Source organism: Neofelis nebulosa, chromosome 5 (genome assembly GCF_028018385.1).
Source record: "Neofelis nebulosa isolate mNeoNeb1 chromosome 5, mNeoNeb1.pri, whole genome shotgun sequence".
Taxonomy (NCBI): Eukaryota; Metazoa; Chordata; class Mammalia; order Carnivora; family Felidae; genus Neofelis; species Neofelis nebulosa.
Window position 1 is genome coordinate 4,953,444 of NC_080786.1, and position 22,968 is coordinate 4,976,411.

A 22,968-nucleotide genomic window follows, 5' to 3' on the forward strand; every position below is an offset into this window, starting at 1 on the left:
TTCTGAGATGATTTCCATCTAGACACAGGTGTCAAATTAGATGACAAGCAGTGGCTGGTACCGACTGATCTTCTCACATGTCATGCATTTATAAGTTTAGCGCTCACATTTACAGTGAGACTGCGGACATCTGGTATACCATTTCTTCTCATAATCTCTGTCATCTGCCTCCATTGTTGTCTGAGAGAGTTTAGAGAGATCTACAGAAGCAATGCTAGTCTGTATTTCCTCATGGGGAACATTAAGGAAGGATGCCAAGGAAGACGACCTTCTCAAAGAGAAGGACCTGCTATACACATTCGGCACGCTAACTAAATGGAAAAGAGTTCTCTATTCCAGGGAAGGGAAAGGAGAGAGGCTTTCAGGGAAGAACACGGGAAGCATTTGGTGAATACATTAGGGATGTGGGAAGAGTTTAGCACAGAAGGGGGTTCAGGAGGGTCCCAGAGAAGGGTCCAGATGGGATGTCAGGGAACCCTACAAGAGTACTCATGGAACGGGACAGACGCTGATAGGGCTGACACACTGAATGGTGACCAAGGATGACAGGCAGGTATGTCGTGATGGGAGCTGGGGCTTCAAGGTCCCAGTGAAACTATGGAGTTTGGGTATGGCCCTGTGGTACCCAGAGTCGGAGTGGGGGGGGTGGGCATGCTCTCTGGGATGGCTATGCCCAGCCAGATTCAGCAGACCTTACCTCAGAACCAGCCCTGATTCCTGGTGGCTAGAGGAGCAAACTGGGGTGCTAAGAAAACACAGCCTCCAAGTGTAAATATTTTTATCCTCTCTTCCACAAGCCCCCTTTTAAAAATCCTTAGTCCAGAGCAAAGTTTTCTTCTTTAAGGGTGAGAGGATAACATCAGCAGACTGTGAAGGCCTGGTCTTTAAGCACGGGGAGCAAGCATTAGGGAGAGGAACAACATAGCCCGACCTTGGGGCCCTGGGTTCAGCCTCCAGCAACAGCCTCACCTCCCGAGAGCATGGCACAGTGGTCCATTTAGGCTAAGCATAAGCAGCAGTTTCCTGGTACCCACCCCCCATCCATCCCAGCAGAAAGCCGAAGACCAGGCTGTGTCTGCTTATCTCCAACAATTTACAGAATTGACTAAAATGGAACCTGTGAGATTGCCAGTACTTCCATCTTGACCGGCAAAGAAGCGGAAATGTCATGTGGCTTCACCTGCAACGATCTAGGATAATAACCCCTACCCTGTCCCCACGTCAACCACAAGCAGTTAAAGAAAGTACAGAGAGTAAAAAGTAAACACCCTAAGGCCCAGTCCTCGGTCACCACGCTTGGAGCTTCCCGGAAACGGACGCAGAAAAGGATGCTCTCATAGCCCTGTTTTTCTAGGTTCCTACAGCGACATCAATTGGCCTTGATTTGACAATACACTGCTTTTGCTTCATATACCCCAGACACAAATATGTGCAGGGTCTCTCCCCAGGGCCAATCTAAACCCCCACACACAGCAGAACAAACACTGCTTTCTCCGAGTCACTCCTCTGCTCAAGAACCTACGGTGGCTCCTTATTATCTTCCCGGAGGGCCAAACCCAAACCCCTCCCCTGGATAGGTAAGGCCCTCCATAACGCGGTGGCCTCCGCCCATCCCAGCCCCACACCACCCTCGGTCCTCACAGCCACCGAAACCTCACCATGTCAGAAGACCTGGGACCCACGGCTACCACCAAACCTTCCCTGACCTCACTTTCACAGTCCACTCCCTCCTCTGAAGCTCGGTTCGTTCCTTAAAGCAACACTTGGCAGGGATGCTCGAGACCCAATACCGGCGCTTGGCTGCCCCATATCCGGTCTCCTCTGCGGCACGTCTCGGCTACTTGTTAGTTCATCTTCACAGGTGTAAATACTCTCCCTCTCGACTGAAATCAAGCCCCCTAAAGACAGAGACACCATAGACTGTGTAAATCCCCCCAGCACCCCCGCCCCCCAGCCGGTACTGCGGATCTGGGGAGTCGGTTCCCAGCCCTCACATCCAACACAAGCCCCGAGTCTCAGTCTGCCGGCTCTCCTTGTAGACAACGGAGTGTTGCTCCTTTCAGCTCTGGCAGACATCACACCCCAGGCCTCCTAAAGAGACTGGAAAGGCAAAAGAAGACACGATCACAGACATCCACTTTACTTCAAGGAAATCTGCCAATGCAGCATTTATAAAGAGGGACTGATACAGGTAGGGGACAGCAGTACATCTCTGCAGAGTTTGTGACAGCTTCGTTCCAGAGGCGTGCAAAGAACACTGGACACAGGGTCAGAGACCTCATTGAAATCCTGGTTCTAGCAGGCTCTTACTTGCCATGCGACCTTCGCAGAGCTATAGCATCTCTCTGAGCCCCAGTCTCCACATCTGCCAACCACGATACCTCGGTCGTGTTGAAGGCGCTCAGCGTGTGTTTGTTTTCTTCCCTCTCCAAAAGAAAACAAGGTCTTGTAACCCTGGCTTTCCCCCAAATCCACGTAGATCTTAAGAGCAAAGAGAACACGATGCTAAATGTGACTCAGTGGGTGAATTTGTCTGGATAGGAGACAGGAGGGATAGGATACTAAGAGAAACACTCCAGCAAACTGAAGCATACAGCAATTCTGGGAGGATAAGCCAACTTCCTGCTCACTGATCCTAGGTTCTCCGACTGGTATCAGCCAGTAAACGCGGCAACTGCATAGACAGTTTGCTGTCATTGCCTCCAGTGGGTTTGGCCCCTGACAATCCTGTCTCCTATCGGCTGCCACGATTCATAACCTGATTCTACAAGGGTCAGCCCTACACCTTATCATACAGACAAGGCTACCAAAATGACTGGACATCACGTTAATCCAGTTTCCTGTGTGATCATTTAATAACACTTTGGGCGGTACCAAGATTAAAAAAAATATATATATATATATATATTTGTATGAATTTAAGGGTGGGGGAGGGGGACACAATTCCACCCATAACGAGGTTATATAGGCAACTGTTAGTTTGCCTGGTTAGTATCCATTGCACTTTCTTCTTTTTTATTGATTTTTTGCTGTTGTTAATTAAGTATAATTGGCACACGATGTTACATTAGTTTCAGGTGTACATCATAGTGTTTTGACAAATCTGTACGTTATGCTGCGCTCACTGCTAAAATTAATCTTTTACTTGTCTTTTTTAATCAGAACAAAACGAATGTACCTTTTCCTACTCATTTTTAAATCATAACCGGTATGTCTAACAAAGAAAAACTGTGTCTGAGGTCAGCATTAACTTTGGAATTCTCACCTTGGTTCCTAGAAGGCTACAATGACCCATCAAGAAAAAGAAATGGGAGAATCGCATCCAAATTGCCGTCAGGCATAAGTAATCCATAATCACTTTTTAAGCATTGACGAAATAGGAGTGCTGAAAGAAACGGAAATCGGTGTTTCAAAGCATCTGGGGACACGCAATGCAACACCAAAAACTGATGGGAAAATAAAAGCGAACGCATCTAGGGGCACACAGTCCCCATTCCTAGCAGAGACGCTTCCCCTGAAATGTGTTCCCTTTTATCGACCTCGTATTTCTGGGTGGTTTCACCAGACTGATCACGTGTGGCCCCAAGGCTGCAGTGCTGCAAGGCTGTTCACTTCCATCCTTTTGTAGAAGTTGAAGACGGACCGGCTGGATTCAGTTTCCTTTCCACTGAGTAATCATTTGTCCTGGGCTTTTTCCAGGGGCTGTTTGGGAACAAACTCATTTTGCTCATATGCAGATTATGAGGCAGGAGAAACATTTGTGAACTTACGTTTGATTATGCAAACATCCCAAGGAGGGTTTTCTAAACGAATAAAAAATTGGAATGCAGCCTCCAGTCAGTAAGCCTCAAAAGTGCTACAGTTTCCTAACTTGCCAGCCTGGCCAAAGTCTGTATCGATCAAAGCTGGAGACGTTAATAATGGTAAGGTAATACGACGAACGTGCCGTGCCATTTATTGGCTGTCACTGCTGATGATCCTTCAATCTCTAATTAATGCTGTCGCTACCTAATCTTTATTACCAACAGGACGTCAACTGAGACACCAGGAACGGAGTAATTGAAAAGACCTTTCCAGCTCTCATCTCAGAGGTGCCCCTGTTCTGGGTTGTCTTTTAATCCGCTGACCTACTCATGCCAATTTCCCTACGTGCCTCCCAGCTTCTTGGCACAGGAACCCTGTTTGGTCTCTGACTGAAGGATATTTGCCAGTCCTTGTAATAGCCCGCCTGACAGATGCCTGATATTTGCTTCCTAAGCTGCTCACTGATTTAAAGATGGAGTTTGCTAAACAGAGAGCAGAATCAGACTCACACACGCAGAGGCCAAACTGATGGCTGCCAGACGGGAGGGACTGGGGGGAGGGGCAAAACGGGGGAGGGGGAGTGGGAGGTTCAGGCTTCCGGTTACGGAATGAATAAGTCACAGACGTGAAAGGTACAGCACGGGGGATATAGTCGATGATATTGCCATAGCGATGTACGGTGACAGATGGCAGCTATACTCGTGGTGAGCGCAGCATAACGTACAGATTTGTCAAAACACTATGATGTACACCTGAAACTAATGTAACATCGTGTGCCAATTATACTTAATTAACAACAACAAAAAATCAATAAAAAAGAAGAAAATGCAATGGATACCGACCAGGCAAACTAACAGTTGCCTATATAACCTCGTTATGGGTGGAATTGTGTCCCCCTCCCCCACCCTTAAATTCATACAAACTCCCCACCCCCAGGCTCTCAGAAAGTGACATTATTCTGAGACAGGATTTTCACAGAGGCAGTCAAGTTCAAGGGAAGTCCCTGGGGTAGGCTGTAATCCAACATGACTGGTGTCCTTACAAGGAGGTGAAATTTGGACACAGACAATCACGCAGGGAGAATGCCACGTGAACATGGAGATGGTCACCTACAAGCCAAGGAGAGGGGCCGACACCGGCCCTCAGAAGGAACCGGCACACCAGCATCTGATTTCAGACATCTGGCCCCCAGAACCGTGAGACAGTACATTTCTGGAACTTTACCATCGCAGCTACTTTGGAGTCGCAGCGAGTTAGAAAGGGATTTGAAAGTCAAGCTTCCGTATCTGCTCGCTTTCGAAGCTCATCCCAAACCCCCTCAATAACACTCCTCCTCCCGCCCTTGCTTTTCCCAGCACCCTGCTCTCATCCTGCACACCTACCCGTCTCACCGTCACATCGCACCTCCCTTCCTCCTCTGCTGCCTGTATTTTGTCTGAAGAACCTTCACGCTCCATGCAAGCCAGAAAGCCTGTGTTCCTCTCTCCCCAGACGTCCCCCGGGACACCCCGTGACGAAGAGGACCAATGACCAAGGGATGGACTTCTCCCCACTGTCACTGACGTGCCTCCTTTGGGCGTCCCGCTAAAGTGGCGAAGCCAGCAGCTCCCGCTGCCGATGCGCTGTGTTCTCACATCTCTCATATGAGGGCACAGACACCACCTGGGGACTGCGTTCACGTGCAGGTCCTAAGTCAGCCAGTCAAGGTCGAGGATAGCTCCTGAGATTCTGCCTCTCCGACAAGGGCCCAGGCGATGCCCATCTTGCTGGCACATGGACCCCACCGTGAGACACAAGGATACAGAGACGAGTTCCAGAGTATCCTTCTGGGAATGCCAGTCACCTATTGGCAATTTCTAAGTGGGTCCACACACCAACTCCTTAAAGTAGTATTACAACTAACAGTACCCTTATTTTCATAATGCGAGTAGGAAGATGATAGGTGATTAAAACATGACATCACCCGTGCAGTGAAACAAAAAGTCCGGTCAGGATTTCCTAGCCAGGGTTTTCCGTTAAGCACAGCAAACAGAAATGAAGGAGGCGGTGACCACTTTGAAGACCCAGGGGGGCCCGCGGCACAGCACCCCCCCCCCCCCCCCCCGCACAGCTTGTTGGAAGTGCAGGATCGCAGGCCTCACCCCAGACCCACCGGATCCGATTCCGCATCTTAACAACACCCTCAGGGGGGTCTGACGCGTGCTGAATCTTAAGAAGCACCGCTATAGACCATCTCTTGCCTCTCCGAGGTGGCTAGTGGAACCAAACTATGCAGACCACGACGGGAGAGATTACGAGGTCCTCGGACTAGTGCATCCCCATTTGACCAACCCCGAAGGCACGGCAGCGTGACCCAACCCAAGCCAAAGTGGGATCCAGGGTTGGCCCTCGCCCAGTGGCGGGTTTATTCCCCTGCAATCCACATGTGCCGGCTGACAAACGGGCAAGCAAGGAGGGGAATGTAGGGGGAAGAAGGAGGCATTTCATGCACAGGCATCAGACCCCCGGAGGAAGCAGCAGGATAAGAGACAATGACAAAAGAGACAGTGGAATGGCATCTGCCCCTGCCCTGCCCTCCCAATCCTTGGAGCACAGGGTTAACAAAGGACACTAAAGAAGCTATGTGTCTTCATATATATATATATATATATATATATACATATATAACTTATTGTCAGATTGATTTCCATGCAACACCCAGTGCTCATCCCAACAGGTGCCCTCCTCAACACCCACCACCCACCCACTTTCCCCCCTCCCCCACGTCCCATCAACCCTCAGTTTGTTCTCAGTAGTTAAGAGTCTCTTATGGTTTGCCTCCCTCCCTCTCTGTAACTTTTTTCCCCCTTCCCCTCCCGCCCTGGTCTTCTGTTAAGTTTCTCAGGATCCACGGATGAGTGAAAACATAGGGTATCTGTCTTTCTCTGCCTGACTTATGTCACTTGGCGTAACACCCTCCAGTTCCATCCACGTTGCTACAAATGGCCGGATTTCACTCTTTCTCGTTGCCAGGTAGTATTCCATTGTATACACAAACCACATCTTCTTTCTCCATTCGTCAGTTAAGCCCGTGTGGGGCTCTGGGACCCAGGTGACAAGGTTCAAAGGCAGCCGCCCAGCCTTCCCCAGCACAGCACAGAGGACAATGTGGGGCCTCGGGGACACACTGACAGCAGGGGCGGGGGAGTGAGGAGTGACTCAACCACTGGGGAAAGAACAGGAGCCACCTGGTACCTGAGGACAGTGACATCCTGTCCTGGGGACTCCGAGGACGCTGGCTGAGGTCCTGTGTAAGCAGGTGGGGCCACCGGGCCTCCAAGCCGGGCATTAATATTAAACACGGCCTCGTTTGCTCCCAGGGCTCGTGAGGCCTCAGACATTCCAGTGGCCGCAAGAATGGCCATCTCACTCCAACACCTCTTCCCCCAGACGAGCCCTTCTCCTCCCGCTTTCCCATTGTTGCCTCACGTGAAGCTTTTATGCTCCTCTCTTCCCCTTCGGCTCTGTGTACCAACGTTTGCTGAGCCTTGCCCGATGCCACCCTGTCGCTCACGTCGCCCTTCTCGGCAACATCCAATGCTGGTTTACTTTGACACGAGCTTCCCCTGGGGACAGCCTGTCTTTCTGTCTCACCCCTGGGTTTAATGTTTCCTCCCGACACGCCCCAACTCACCCACGAGCCCGTCCCTGGGGCGTCGCCTCTCGCTCAGTAAAATTCCAACAGGACACGGCCCCCAGGCTGGGCTGTTGCGTTCCATGACCTGGATTTTTAATCCCGATTGTCTGCTGCAGTTCCATAAACCTGACTGGGGCTGAATTTCGCTCTTCTCGGTGCCTTTCAGGGAGCCTCTTTGGGTGTGTTCATTTGGAAGGGAAGTATAGTCTCCAGCCGACTCAAGGCCAGGAAGACCTCCTTTTTCTGGTCAGCCTTTTTCTGGCTGGTTGTCACTCCCGAAGGCCTTCCCTGGACCACCGGTCTCCACTGGCCTGTGTCCTAATAACACGGAAACACACAGGCTAGCTAGAGCTGCACCTCGGTCCGTCCCTATAGGGGAGGCTGTCGAAATCATTCTAAAAGCAAAGGCTGTGTTCTTTTTTTCTAGAGAGACTGAGCATAGCTACCTCGTGTCTACGCCTTCGTGCTTAGGTCTGGATGGATCTCAGATTGATCTAAAGACCGCTGGAATATTTGACCCACCGCCTGAAAGCGCCTGGCCCCACAGACTCTCACCCCTCATGTATCAGCTGCTTATCGGAGGGGCCAGGGGATACCTCCACTAAGCATTACTAGACAGCGCAAGGGAGGCAGGGAGCCTGTGGATTCTTTAGAAAGCCCTTTTTAAAGGGGTTTGGCCTCTTGATGAGACAACCACCACGTACAACATGTAATTAAATAGCAAGCACGTAAAGCAACTTAAGAGGAAACATTTCCGAAAAATTTATAGTTTTCATTCTTATTCAGGAGCGGCGATATACGGTGTTCGAAAAATACTGGGGCTGCTTCTATAAAATAACGATAAGGGAATACTGTGAATTATCCTATGCCAACACATAAGACAACTTAATAAAATGGATGGATTCCATGAAAGATACATCTTGCCCAAGTTTCCTCAGGAAGAAATAAATAACTCGAGTAGCTCCATGGTGCTATTATCTGAGGTTCAGGTACACCACCCAGAGGAATAACTTGCCATAAATATTCAGGACATGGCCATTATGTGATTGATTGGGCTTACTGGTAAAACTCCTCAGAAATTGCTTATGTTGAAAAATGCATCCTTTGGATGCATTTGGCCTTGGATTCATTCTAAGAAGGATGCAAAGGGGATCCTAAGGATGTGTGGCAGCAAAGGCTGTGTGAGTGAGAATCTTTGTATGTTAGAACTGAAAGGCCAGGAGCCTCAATTTTTAGATGTAAGGGTAGACAAGAAGGGGTAAGCAGTGGGTCCAAGGCCACACAGCCTGCAAGTAAGAACTAGAACAATCGATGGCTTGAGACAAAATCAGGTTGCCATTCGTAACCATGGAATAAAACAAAGCTCACGGGACCAACCAGAGGAAACAGAGCAGGACACCAACTCAGCAACACGCGTCGGTCCCTAAGCAAAGCAGCCTCGGTTTAGCTGTGCCCTGTTGACACAGCCGGCATCCCAACTGGGCAAAATAAAGTCACACGGTGTTCCTGCAGCAGGCAATAAACAAGAGAGCTGTTCCCTGACATCCCTGTAGACAGGCTGATCTGAAAACACAACTCCCCAAAGTGTGTTAGGATTCCAAACAAAGAAGAGGGAAGCAGATCAAGGTACACGCTTTTCTGCCGTTAGGGAATTCAACCTGGGTTTGGTTATCCTCTAATCTAAAAGTACCAAAGTCACCGTGCCAAGAACCTGATTGCAACAGGCATCCAACAGGCACCATAAAGGGGGCCCCGGCACCCACCCCGAGTGCTAGAGCCAAGAGGGACCTCATTTTCAGCCCTGCTGGCAGAGTGCCTGGTGGTCCTCATCACCACGGGAACCTGCATGGCCACCACCGGCCACCCTCCCAGGATGGCGGTAAAGACTGCAACGAGATGACAGGTGTAAGGTCACCTGCCTATGGAAAGCACTCAGTACATCGTGCTTAAACCACACTGGTGACAGCAGCAGCAAGGCAAGCCAGCTCCTCTGCTAAGAAGCCAACCTCAGAGGGCAGAAATGCGTACGGTTCCCTCAAAGAGCCCAAATGCTGCATCCAGGTCTTTTGAGAGCATCATTTATAAATGTTTTGGTGAAGGCTGTTGCCTTCAGAGCCTTGATATGAGTCAACTTTGGCAGCTTCTGCGGTTAAGCTTCTTCGGGATCCCTTGCGAAGCTCTCTCCTGGCATTTGCCAAAAATATATCATTGGCAAGGACAGTGTCTAGTAAATAAAATGGACCTTGCTTGGCTGGGTCCACAATCACCAGGTTGTCCTGGGTGACCAAAGCAATCCTGCGCTTTCCATCTATTTCTGCCCCCAAATCTAACTAAAGATACCCAGTCATCCGCATTCTCTAGGACCAGCACAGTCATGGATGCAACAGGTGCCCAACGCTATCCCCCTACCAGGCGGTGGTCCTCACCCACCAACTCTTATGAGCGTTGGCTGTTAAAGGGCCACCGCTGCTCTAGCTTCTGGAATTACCCTCTGTTGACTGGAGTCCCTCACCCAGGAGGTTCTACACCCATCTCTACCTCCTCAAGTGCAGCCCATGATCAGTGACTGATGGGGACAGGGAAGGGTACCAAAAACCAAGCAGTCACCCAGGGGGGACCAGGTCTGTGTGCGGTGCAGGATCCAGAACTCCCGTGGGCTCAGGCTGAGGTTGTCTCCAGCTGAGACCACATCCTTGCTTAGCCACGTCCCCCGCTGCCCTTGCTACCCTACCTCCCGTCCCGTGGCAGCTCTCCCCTCAAAATCACACGCACAGGGATCCCGATCTCAGGTTCTGCTTCTAGGGAACATGGACCCACACTATCGCCTAAAGAATTATGAAAGTCCTTTAAATCTTAAAACAAGAATGAGCACTGAGGGTTTTGTGGCATGTTTTCTCGAATTCACACGTAGAAGGCATTCCATCGTTCGTGTTTCCTTAAAAACCAAAGGCAGTTAATTACCCAGAGATGCCTAGAGTGTTCATCAAACTATTTCTCGCACACACGTTTCTCGCACTTCCTACCTTTGTTCAGGTCTGTAATCGATCATTTAATATCCTTTCTCCAAGAGGCCCTCCATGAAGACCCTCAACCCGTTCCATCCCCCTCACTCACCAACCCTCCTGTTCCTTCCTCCCTTCCCAGCTTACCACGACGGATGTTGCAATACCCACCTAATGCTCTGACCTCCATCGCTCCAGCTCTTTATGGACGAATACAACAGCCCCCAGCAACAAAGGGCTATTTGCACTTTCAACTTAAACAAAGATTACTGTGCCTATGGCAGGTGGCATAGGAGATACTCAGCAACTAAATGTGAGTGAATGAAAAACTAGTTTGTGGTGACCATCAGTGATCTCTCAATGTCTAAGTGGGTAACCTTTACACTAAAAACTGATTATTGTCAAGGGTAGGAAAAGAACTGTAAGAACCTTTGAGAAAAAGTTCCTTAAAAAGCCACGAAAGGATATGACTGTTACTGGTTCAATTTTGAGAGGGTGATAGTCAGTTGTAGGTTAAGAAAACACAATGCCAGCCTCCAGATGGAGGCAGCCGGCTAGCCAGAAACTGCTGAGAATTTCTAACAGTTATTCAAGGCAGCAAGGACTTTCCTTTTTTTTTTTTTTATAAGTTTTTATAAAACTTTCCTTTTTTTTTTTCCTGGGATGGGCAGGTATTTAAAACTCCACTCCCCCCTCCCAGTAGAATAAAACCCCCCTCATGTAGGTTTTTCCTTTGTTAACATCCTCAATTAAGACTACTTAAAAGCCCACACAACGTGTTTATGGCCATGCAAACATGCGGTGGAGGGGGGGGAGGAAGGGGAGAGGGGCAGATAACAGTCTTTCTCCTTACCCATCCCCCCTCCACCTCTACACCGACACTGCACTTTCCTTTCTAAGAAAACATCTGCTTTGTGCTCATGATGAAGAAAGCAAACTAAGAAAGAGAACCCCAGCAACCACTGCTGTCTTTGCTCTGTAATGCAGACAAAGCGAGTGGGGGGAAAGCAAATAAATAACGGAATGTTCCTGGGAAGGTGGGAACCCCGGGGGTTTTTCAATTGGTTCTCAGAGTTTTTCATTCATTCTCTATTTCTCCTTAATGTGAGTGTGGACTCCTGTTTCCCTTTCACACTGCAAGACATCTTTGGAAAATACCATCTTCAAAACCAGTAAAACATCTTCAGTTATGCGATCCTTGTAGGAAAGATCAACTCCTTTGAATTCTAAATTACTCCTAATGGCGTTAAAGAGAAAGCACTCCAAGGGTCAAATGGCCAACACCTTAGCAGCTCCCCTCCTGGGGAGGTCTGGAACCATTGGGCATTGGTTGACTCCAAGTTCCCAAAAGAAAACGGAGCTTCAATCTAATGAACTCAACTGCTTTCTCTTTTTTCTTTTTAAATTACTAAGCCCAGGGGCACCTGGGTGGCTCAGTAGGTTAAGCATCTGACTTCAGCTCAGCTCCTGATCTCGAAGTTCATGAGTCTGAGCCCCGCGTCGGGCTCTGTGCTGACAGCTCAGAGCCTAGAGCCTGCTTTGGATTCTGTGGATTCTTTGGATTCTGTGGATTCTCTCCCCCTCCCCTGCTCATTCTCTCTCTCTCTCTCTCTCTCTCTCTCTCAAAAATAAAAATAAAAAAATAAAAAATAAATTACTAAGTCCAATGATTTTGGTTTTCTGAACTCCAACACAAGGTGAGACCCTGACCAGGGCTGCGGTGTCCTTTTATCTTGTTTTACATTAACGACTCATAACTAGGCCTGTCTTTTCATCAAGACTCACAGTATAAACATGCTGTTACTAACAAGTGTCGATCACAGTGACAGAGACACTGACAAGCAACTTTTAAATTCACGAGAGATTATGTCTCAAAGAGAAAACATACTGAATGCAAACTATTTGTTTTCACAGCATCTATAACTCTGCAAGTAGACGGGGCAGGGGGGGCAGAGGGATCCTGATTCCTACCACATGCCCAATTCCTTTGTATACCTTTTCTCTCTACCCCTTTTTCCCTCTTCCCTGAACTTCTTTCAACTCAAGAATCTATCTATTTATTCTGAGTCACCTGGAAAGGTAATTTGAGCCCATGGAACCTCATGAAATAGATTTTGTGTTTTTACTTCAAGATATAATTCGAAACTGGCCAGCTATAAGGCCAGAAATTTTTTCTAAGTATACATATTTATATTTATATTAAGCTTTCCTATAGAACAGCCATAACCAGTTGGAAAATGTACCAGTTTAAAACGTAACACAATAGGAGTGCCTGAGTGGCTCAGCAGGTTGAGCATCCGACTTTTGATTTTGGCTCAGGTCATGATCCCAGATCATGATCCCTGGTAGGATCCCGCCCCTCACTGGCTTCCATGCTCAGTGTGGAGCCTGCTTAAGATTCTCTCTCTCTCTCTCTCTCTCTCTCTCTCTCTCTCTCTCTCTCTCCCTCTGCCCCCCTCCCCCCTCTTGCACTATCTAAAATTAAAAAAAAAAAAGTAATAACATATATAATGTCAACATATAGAGAATTTCTAGGAATAACCTTAGCAAGCAATGTAAGGAAACTACAAAACTCAGAGAGGAAATAAAAGATCCATTTAAATGGCTATCCATTCCAGAACGTGAAGTCCCAGTCAATGAAACATACCAGTTCTAATCATAATTTGTAGGTTTGATGCCACTTAAGTACTTGTGCAATTTTTGAGGGAGGACAGGAGAGAGATGACAATGAGTAATGAAGACAGCAAAATATATTGCAAGGCTACAATTATAAGATCTTGGTACTTACCCAGGAATAGCTGGGTTTTAGGAAAAAGAAAATTGCAGCCTCAAAATAGATACTACTTGAAAGGAGCATTTAATGTATAATACAAGATCATTACCAACTCATCAGGAAGGTGGGAATCATTTTTATTCAATATTGGAACAACTGGTTAATAACGGGAAGTAAAATACATTTGGGGCCACCCGGGTGGCTCGGTCAGTTGAGCATCCGACTTCAGTTCAAGTCATGATCTCACGGTTCATCAGCTCGAGCCCTGCACCTAGTTCTGCACTGACAGCTCAGAGCCTGGAGCCTGCTTCGCATTCTGTATCTTCCTCTCTCTCTCTCTCTACCCTCCCCCACTTGTGTGCTCTCTCTCTCTCTCTAAATATAAATAAATAAATAAATAAATAAATAAATAAATAAATAATAAATTTCCATTTTTTAAAGTTTATTTTATTTTGAGAGACAGAAAGAGAGAAAGAGCATAGCGGAAGGACAGGGAGAGGGCAAGAGGGAACCCGTGCAGTCAGCATGGAGCCCGCCATCAGCATGGAGCCCGACGTGGGGCTCGATCTCACAAACCCTGAGATCATGACCTGAACAGACATCAAGAGATGGACGCTTAACCAAGCTGAGTCACCCAGGCACCCCTACATCTGGATTTTTATTTCTCCAGGATATACCAAAATAAATTCCGGATGACTTAAAAGCCGTGGACAAACATAAATAAGTTGTACTCTAGTATTTATCAAACCACCGAAGAGGGAACGAGTTTGGAGCCTGGAAGCACAGGTAACGGATCCCAAGTTCCCCTGCTTCAGTACAGGATGGGGAAACGGAGGGTGGACCGACCTCAGTGTTGGCCCCCAAAGGGACAGGGCTGGTGCCACGTGGCAGGCAGGTAGGAGCCTAAACCGATAAATGCCAAGCTCGGCAGCTACCATTAAGAGTTCTTGCCCATATGAATTCCATGTGGACTAAGCAGCCCTGCTCCCTCTCAGACCCTCCGAGGTGGCTGCAGCAGCGGAATGGTCACACCTGAGTGCCCTGGCTCTTATCTGCTTTGCGTGAGAAGTGACACACAGCATTCCCAACCATAGTCTGAGGGCCCTGGTCAACCCAAAAGGGTCTTGGGTTTGACTCTCCAAACCCAAAGTAAAGCCTGGGATAAGGATTTGTGTTGAATGGGGAAGAGCTCTTGGGAAAGCACTGGAGAAGAGTAAAGAACGGAGGCAGCACAGTGGCACGGGTGAGCTGGTCACTGCTGTGGGCAACCTGGGCTCAGCTCTGAGAGGAACCTTCTGGAAGAATGGGGAGAACCCTGGCCGAGGGTTGTCTCACCAAAGGGGCAAGGTAACTGTGATATTTATCCACCCATTCCCCTCCATTAGGGGTTGAGGGCGGCTCCCAGGGGCATTACCTCCCCAGCACTTCTGGCTCTCTCCAAGAATGGGGGAACCATTCCCCTACAGCCAGAGAAAGCCCTCAAACAGGGCTGCAGTGGGTTGCAGGGGAACCATAAGAATGGGGACTGAGGAGTGGGGGGGGGGTGCTGATGGCATCTGCTAATGCAGGGGACACATGGATATCTGGGGAGCATGAACAGTCTGCCACAGATGTAGAGACCCGGGGATTCTGGTTCCAGTGCATGTGAAATCAACACAGCATCTGAACCAGACTGAACAACTAGCTTCATCCAACCCATGCCTAGAAGAGACGTTCCGCAAACCAAGCTGTTGTTGCTGGGACATCTGCTCCTCTAACCCAGCCCTGAGGTCTCAAGATGGTTCTTAAAGGTGCCCTGGACTAGCTCATGGGTGTGGAGACAGCTCTCAGGAAAAATGCTTCACTAGTCTAGCGGGGTGGGGCGGGACGGGGTGGGGGGGGGGGTCCAAGATGAAGAGACACAACGCCTGTCCTCCAGTAGCATGTGGTCTCTACAGGTGACAGGTCAGCACTTGCTTACAGACCATTTGTCCCAAGTGCCAAAGAGATGTAGTGGGGAGCAGAGGGGGAGGACTACACACCCGCCCCCTGGAGGACCTCAGAAGCTGTGCCATGAAGGTGATGGTTGTACCAAGGCCAAGAGACAAGTGGGAGTCTGCCATGAGCAGGAACGAGCAGGATGGAAGCCGCTTCTGGCAGCTTGCTCTAGGCGCTTCCACCAGGGTATATTAGGTTAATAATTCATACAAAGAGGAGAGGCCAAGTTACCTTTTCAACTATTCTGTGCCAATAACCTGCGTTAACACAAGACTCCACTCTGGCCACCACAGGGATCTGCTTTCAGTCTGGGACCTTTTTACCTGTCTGTCTGTTCGGGTGCCCTCGTGTTCTCCCCTCTCTGACTCCCCAAAGGGCACAGTTTCCATATTCCTTGTTACGTAATTACCTAGAGATCATGTAACCCGCACCACGTCTGTTCTCTCCTCGGAGAATTTTGAGTGTCTGTGTCCAAAAAAACAGAGTTGGTGCTCTTAAAAACTGAAGGCGCATAACTCATCTCCCCTTATATGGTATGACAGCTTCTCTCTCAGAACCATCCACAGTTTTCTCAAATTGTTTTCGCCTCCTTCAAATATGTAGAAGGCAAAAAGTATGCGCCTGATTAGGCAAGAACGTTGCCAGAGCCCACTCCAACGGGTCAGAAGCAGCAGGCACGAGGGAAAGGCTCACAAAGCCAATCGTGTCGTCCAAATGAGTACTGATTAAATGTCCTGGAGAGGAAAAAATAGATCCTGCAAGATGCTGCAGTTCCTGAGAGACTGGTTCAGGAAAGATCAAGTCAGGCGGGAAAGGCAGGCTGATAGATATGGGCGCAGAGCCTTAGCCTAGAGCACTTCTGTTCTTTCCACGGACATTCGTGGTCCTCACCCTGGTCAGCGGCACCATCGGCCCCCCGAACCCATGACAGTGAGCCATCTCTGGGTCCTCTTCCCCTCCTTCCCCTCCCGCGGCCAATCTCCCAGCCCCGTGGATCCCACCCCCCAAATCTCTCTCAACCGTAGCACCTCCTCGCCATCGCGTCTATTACCTACTGCCTTGGTGCCCACCCTCGCACGTCTGGCTTGAACCACCTGCCTCTGGCCTCCCCACCCGCCCCTCACCCACCCACACCTGAACAAGCAAGGTCTCTGGACCCCAAAGCTGGTCACCGGCCTCCTCCATTAGACCCCCCACGGGCATTTCCACTTGCTTCTCAGACTCTGGAGAATCCTCAGACACGTTCCGGGCCGGCTGCAAGTTCTCTCGAAGCCGGTGTGACTTTGTGTTTCATTCCCACGAAAATCTTTCTGAAGCCGAGCCACAGAAAAGCAACAGAAGCACATTCTGGATCGTGTGCACGACCGTGCTATGACCCAGAGCTGCCACACGGTCTCACGACGCGTACTCCCGCATTTACAATACAGCAGGTGACAAGAAAGGTGTGTCACAGGCTAGTAAGAAGGTAAAAAATCAGACTTAACCCGGAGAACACCGAGGAGAACTGAGCCATCAGGCGACCCATGTGGCACGGCCCACAGCTTACCAAACTCGCAGGACCTGAACAGCTGTTTTTAGAATCAGAAACGGTGGTTTCGCTGTAGCTAAAATCACCATCCATCACACTAAACTCATCAAGCTGATCTGAATTTCGCCACGTGCAGCCGTGTTGATATTTTACGTAGACATGTGTTTTGGTTTTATAGTCATACGAGAGCCCTAAGCATAGAGTACAGACCCTTTTAAGGCGACTACGTGTATGAAGTCGTTATAATCAAAATAGTTCGAGCCACCACGAGGACTCTCCAACATTTGGTTTCCTTTAAAGGAATTCACATATTGCTCCCATTTGAGAAACTCCGGCCTGCAGAGCGAGGCTCAAGGCCCACTCCGAGGCATACGTGGGAGAGACAGTGATGTTCTCTGAACTTCCGTCCACACCGCCCCCATCGTGTCCCAGCCCCCTCGCAGTGAGTTTTGACCAATGAGCTGTGGCACACGGAGCAACGACTCAGTGCCAGAGGAGCCACAGGGCAGCTCTCCCATCATCTCCTTCTCCCACGCTGGTGGCCACGTAGGCCACATTTTCCAAACGGCATGTCTGCACAAAGGGAAAAGCTCTGCCTCCTTGGCCCTCTCTGGCCTGTGAGGGGCACTGAGTGTGAGTGAGAAGTGACCTTGACCGGGTTAAGCTTTGAGGATTTGTTACTGCAGGAGAGCCCAGCCCGTCCTGACCACTACATCCCAGCAACGGAGCTCGGCCTCCCTGCCCCAGCCCTTCTTATCATACGCTCCAAACAGCTCTTGGTTCAATGACCCGGACACATCAAGCTATTTCATGACACCGTGCACATGCTGTTCCTTAATCCTAGAATGCCACCCCTCATACGCTTCTGCTCTCCCCGCACCCCCCACCCCCGCTGTGATTCATCCTCCAAAACCAGGTCAGGCGTCGTCACCAGCAAGAAGTCTTCCTCCCTTTTCCAACCCTCTGACCCCCATGGCCATCACCCATGAACCATATAGAATGTTTATCTCACCACGTAAAAATCACACATTTCCATGCCTGTCCCCGCCCTACCCCCAATCACACTGTAACAGCATCCGTGGCTTACTCATCTCGACACCCTCAAGACCAGCATGCAGGGGGAGCAGGCACCGTTCGGCCAGAAAGAGCTTCCTCCGGGGGGCTGGTCCTAAGGCACCTGAAGGAAGTTAGACCCATCACCCCTATAGGGAACACGTCCCAGCTGTCTCTGTGCCACCCCACCCCCCCCCCGCACCAGACCAGACCTGCCTAGGAAGCCCCAACCCTCACCATCATCTCCCCAGCCCTAAGAGTGGCCTATGGCCTAGTACTCAAAGTGTGATCTCCAAACAAGTGACACTCACAGAATTTAGGAGCCGGTGAGAAAAGGAGAATCTCAGGCTGACGCCAGACCTCCCGGATCAGAATCTACGTTTTAGCAAAATCCCCAGATGAGTCCTATGCCCAAAAAATATTTAAGAAGCACTGGCCGAAGGCACCCAAATAGCATCTGTTCAGAGTAAAAGGTAACTTTAATAATACTTTCCATTTCGGGGCACCCAGGTGGCTCAGTCAGTCCTCTCGGCTGAGGTCATGATCTCGCGGTTCACGAGTTTGAGCCTCGCGTCGGGCTCTTTGCTGACAGCTCAGAGCCTGGAGCCTGCTTCCGATTCTGTGTCTCGCTCTCCCTCCCTCTGTTCCTCCCCCTCTCGCGCTCTGTCTCTCAAAAAATAAATAAACGTTAAAAAACATTTTTTTTAAATACTTTCCATTTGTAGTAATCACCGTTAAGCGCTTTAGGTCACTAGACCCTCAGAATAATTTGATCATGCCCTTTTTACCAAAGAGGAAACTGAGGCTCAGAGTAGCTGGGTACCCTGCTGAGGACTATACAGCTTCGAAGATCAGGACCAGGATTTGGAGGCAGCTCTAGATGGATCAAGAGCTCCAACCCCCATAAGGACGCACTGCCATTTGCAAAGTGTTATAAACGCTTAGGCTTCAAGACCAGCCCAAGCACCCCGGCGGACCTCTGTACCCCTTCATACAGCCACTGAACCGGTGCCTCTCTCCAGCCCATCACCTACGACCTACAGCACAATGCCCTCACCACACACCACTGTCCCAGAGAGGCTGTCCGTTCTCCCTCGGTAAGGATCTTATGGACTCGCTCAGTAATTGTTTGGTAAGCCAATGAAAATATTTCCCTTTTGATCATCAAACAACCCTCTGAGTTTAGACCGTTATTACTAAGTAAAGGAAGTTGAAGGGGTTCCTGGGTGGCTCAGTGGGTTAAGCTTCTGACTCTTGATTCCGGCTGGAGTCATGCTCTGTGCTGTCAGCATGGAGCCTGCTTGGGATTCTCTCTGCCCCTCCCCTGCTCCTGCATGTGGGTGTGCGCTCTCTCTCTCTCTCTCTCTCTCGTAAATAAATATTTTAAAAAACAAAGAAAGTGGAAGACACTGAGGTTCCCAGAGAAGTTGAGTGACTGGTCACCAGGAAGCCACAAACCTCTGAGGAGGGAACCCAACGGCCTGACTCCCCAACAGGAATGTCTTCCTTCCCCACTTTTCTACTCTCCCTGCACTGCCCCCTTCCGACCTACATTACCAGGTCATGAACAAACATCCATTCCAAAGAAGCCCCCCACAGACACGTCTTCAAAAGGGGCTCTGGTTCACCACCAGAAGGGCCAAATGTAGAGGTTGAAGGGGGCCACCAAAGGAAAATGGGGGGGGGGGGGGGGGGGGAACCATGGGTACCAGATACAATGAGCCCAGCACCGAAGCCAGACAGCCCAGCATCCCTCTCTCCAAGCTTTGCCCAAAGACTGGCCATGTTAAACTAAGACTTCCTCTGTTAGTCTGAGTCCTTGTGGGGTCCTCATGCAAGGATTCTCCCCCTTCTCCTATTCTTTCAGCTTACCATCAAAGAACATGGCTCAAAGACCTTTCAAACCTAAATGAAGAGAGTTACTGAGTATCTTTGAACAATCCTTCTGTGCTTCTCTGCTCTTTCTCCAGTGGGGCATTTTACGGGACCACCCAAAGCAAGCCAAATATTAAGTTGAAATGCTTTTTTGAAGTTGGGCTGCCCCGCACGCCCAGCATCCCTTTACTTTTTTACTTCCTGGGGCCCCTGCCATTTGCCACCTTGTCCCTTAAGAAAAAGCACAATGCTTGACTACGGCTGGAGCTGCCTGCCTCCTTAGTTGTGATGGCAATTGTCAGCTCGACACCGGCCCAGCAGACCACGTCAACCCAGACTGACTTCACAGCTTGTAACGCGGTCGCGGTCGCGGAAGCACGGGACCACCCCATGCCAAGATGCTTCCAGAAACACAGTGATGGCAGCAGGACCGGCTTCCATTTGACCGCTGTCCTCTTGGACAACACACGGAGAAAAGGAAGGAAATGGAGTGCAGGGGGAAGGTTGAGGCAGAGGGATGACTAACCTTGGGCGTGAATACTGAGTTCCTTCCACTTCTCCTGACCCCCCCACTCCCAGCAGAGGGATCCTCTGAAAAGGTGTCCCCAGCCGCCTCTGCTCGGCCCTGGGGCAGTCTCCTCTCCACCTCCCAACACCTCGCCCCCCAGAACCAGACGTGGAAGGCAGTGTAAATGAGGCCCTAGATTCAAAATTAAGTGATGGGGGATTTCGGGAACTCGTTTGCTTCCCCGGGAACTCGTGAATTCCCCGACGCTTCGCCTGTAGCCTTTATCCCGAAGGTCTTTACTTCTTCCCGGTGTCTCTGTATCTAGTTCTAAGGAGTTCCCTTCCTTTTAGCTGGGTCGGAGAGCTCTGGAGACCCGGGTTCAAAGCCCAGCTCCACGGCTACCCAGCCCAGTGACCTCGGGCAAGTCGAGAGTTCCGGGCACCGCTGCTTCTCCTGGGAGAAATGGGGATAACTCCACTTTCCCTACAGGTTGTGAGAAGGAGGGCGGGAGGCCAGCTCCAGGCAAAGCCCTGGCGCCCCGAGGCGCTCACGACGTGTCCCCTGCCTGCCGGACGCCCGCACTCTTCCGCAGCCCCACCGCGCCTCGAAGGTCGCCCACGCGTTTCCCGGGAAGCCCCCTCTGGCTGGCGACGGAGAGGAAAGCAGCAGCCGACAGCGTTATCCCCCATCCCCGGCGAGCGAGTTCCAGTGGGTGTAGACGCGCGCGCGCACACACCCAGACACACGGACACACACGCGCGCGCACGCACACGCAGCGCTCGGGGCACCCCCGCTGGACCGGCCCGGGGTCGCGGCGCCCCCCGACCCGCTGGGGCCCGGGGCGCGCGGCACTTACTTACCCGGGGCGGGCGGCGCGGGCCGGGCCGGGGGCGGCGGCGGGCGCGGGGTGGGCGCGGCGGCGGGCATGGCGGGGCGGCGGGCTCGGGCGCCCGGGGGGCGGCGGTGGGAGCGCGGGGCCGCGGCTCGACGGCCGAGCGGGCGCGGGGAGGCGGGGCGCGCGCGCTCTCTCTCTCTCTCTCTCTCTCTCTCTCTCTCTCTCCTCCCCCCTCCCGCCCCGAGCCGCGCCGCGCCGCGCCCGGCGACGGCCACCGGCAACGTCTCCGGGGGCGCCGGGCTTAGCAACCGCGCGGCGCCGCAGCCTCGCTCCCCGCGCCGGCCCGGCGTGCGCGCCGCGCCGGGCCCTGGAGGCGGGGCGGGGCGGGCCGGGCGGGCGACCGGCGCCCACACCCCTGCTCCGCCCGCGAGGGCCGGGCGGCGGCCCTCGGGGGGCCCCTGGGCGGCCCCGCCCCCCGCGCCCGGTCCAGCCCTCTCCGCGCTCCCTCCGCGCTCGCTCCTGCCCCGCAGGGCGGGATCCTGCTTCGAGCCGGAGGCTCGCCCCCGTCCTCTGTAGGCGGCAAACCGAAGACGTCCCCAGGACCCCCACAGCCCTCGCGCCTCCTGGCAGATCGGCGTCCAGACTTCCCGCAGCCCTCCCTCCGTCCCACCCCACTCCCACTCCCCTAGCACCCTGACCCCACGTCCTGCAGCCACCTACATCCTCCCCCCCCCCGCCCCCCCAGATTCGGACACCTGCTCACACTCTGACCACACCCCTGGCTTCTAAGGCACAGCCTGCAGAACAGCCCTCAGCCTCACGTCTCCCTGGCACCATCCGAAGGCTGCTCCATGCCCCTTGCCTTGTTATACCCCTTCCAAGCACCGTACGCCCAGTCCTCATCTTTGCACGTATCCCAGGTCTGCCTCACTGTCCCAGGTGACGCGTATCCTCAAGCACTGGCGGGGCCCCTCCTGGGAGACATGATGAATACAGGGGACCACCGTTCACGCACCTGTCCACATGGCCCCTGACAAGATTCCAGAAGTGGTCTTGATTTTGCCCTGATCCATCGGGTCACAGAGTGGCCCTGTCCAATGCTGGTGTTCTGTGAAATTGTTCAGGTTCCACAGAACCCCGAGGCTGAGCGGATCGTCCCAGGCCAGGTCCCAGATGTCAGCATCTGTCTTTCTCTCTCACACATACCTAGTCTAAAAGAAGACTGTTCTGCTGCTCAGGGATGACCTCAGCACCAAATCTCTTTCCAGGCTCCCACAGGCCCGCCTTCAACATGCTGGCCTTTCTCCTCAGACTCAGGCTGTTGCCTGGGGGTCACAGAATGGCTGCCGCAGCCTTAGGAAGCCATTGAGCGAAAAAGCAGCTTCTGCTTCCGGCTGGTTGGATGACCGGACAACCCAAAGCAATCATCGAGGACCATATTCAGTAATCCAGTTCACCAACAACGACCAAAATGACAAAGGACCTGCCTTCAAGTCACTTACCTTCTAGTGGGGGGAGACAGATAATGAAATAATCAAGTATCACTACAAGTGATATGGAGAAAGAGGAAGTAAGGAAAGGGGGAATGTTGTTATTTTAAGCTGGGCAGTCGGGAAAGGCCTCACTGACAAGGTGGTATTTAAGCAAAAGCCTGAAGGAAGAGCCTATTTGGAAATTTCTCTAGGTGGTAAGTGCCCTTCAGCTACTTAAATACTTTCTTTTTAGCAGCCTTGAGCAGTCACTCCTCCTGGCCCTATCATTTATATTTTAAGAGTAAGTAAAATTTAAACTGAGTTTGAGAAAAAAAAGCTTTAACCGGTGGAAGAGAGATCATATGACTTGTATTTTCTTCCTTGCAAAAGCAACAGTCCAGCAGTGTTTAATTACTGGTTAGATAATCATCTATATGTGCATTAGATACACACATTAAACAAGTA

General features: G+C 51.1%; 1 protein-coding gene across 1 annotated transcript in view; it reads right to left on the reverse strand.

Moving 5' to 3' along the window:
- DCLK3 (doublecortin like kinase 3) overlaps positions 1 to 21,544 on the reverse strand; it is a 52,901-nt gene extending 31,357 nt beyond the window's left edge. Inside the window, exon 1 of the mRNA XM_058729351.1 lies at positions 21,057 to 21,544. Coding sequence (XP_058585334.1) covers positions 21,057 to 21,123 — 67 coding nt within the window. The 5' untranslated portion in view covers positions 21,124 to 21,544. The remainder of the gene's footprint in view (positions 1 to 21,056) is intronic.
- Between the last annotated feature and the right edge of the window lie 1,424 nt (positions 21,545 to 22,968).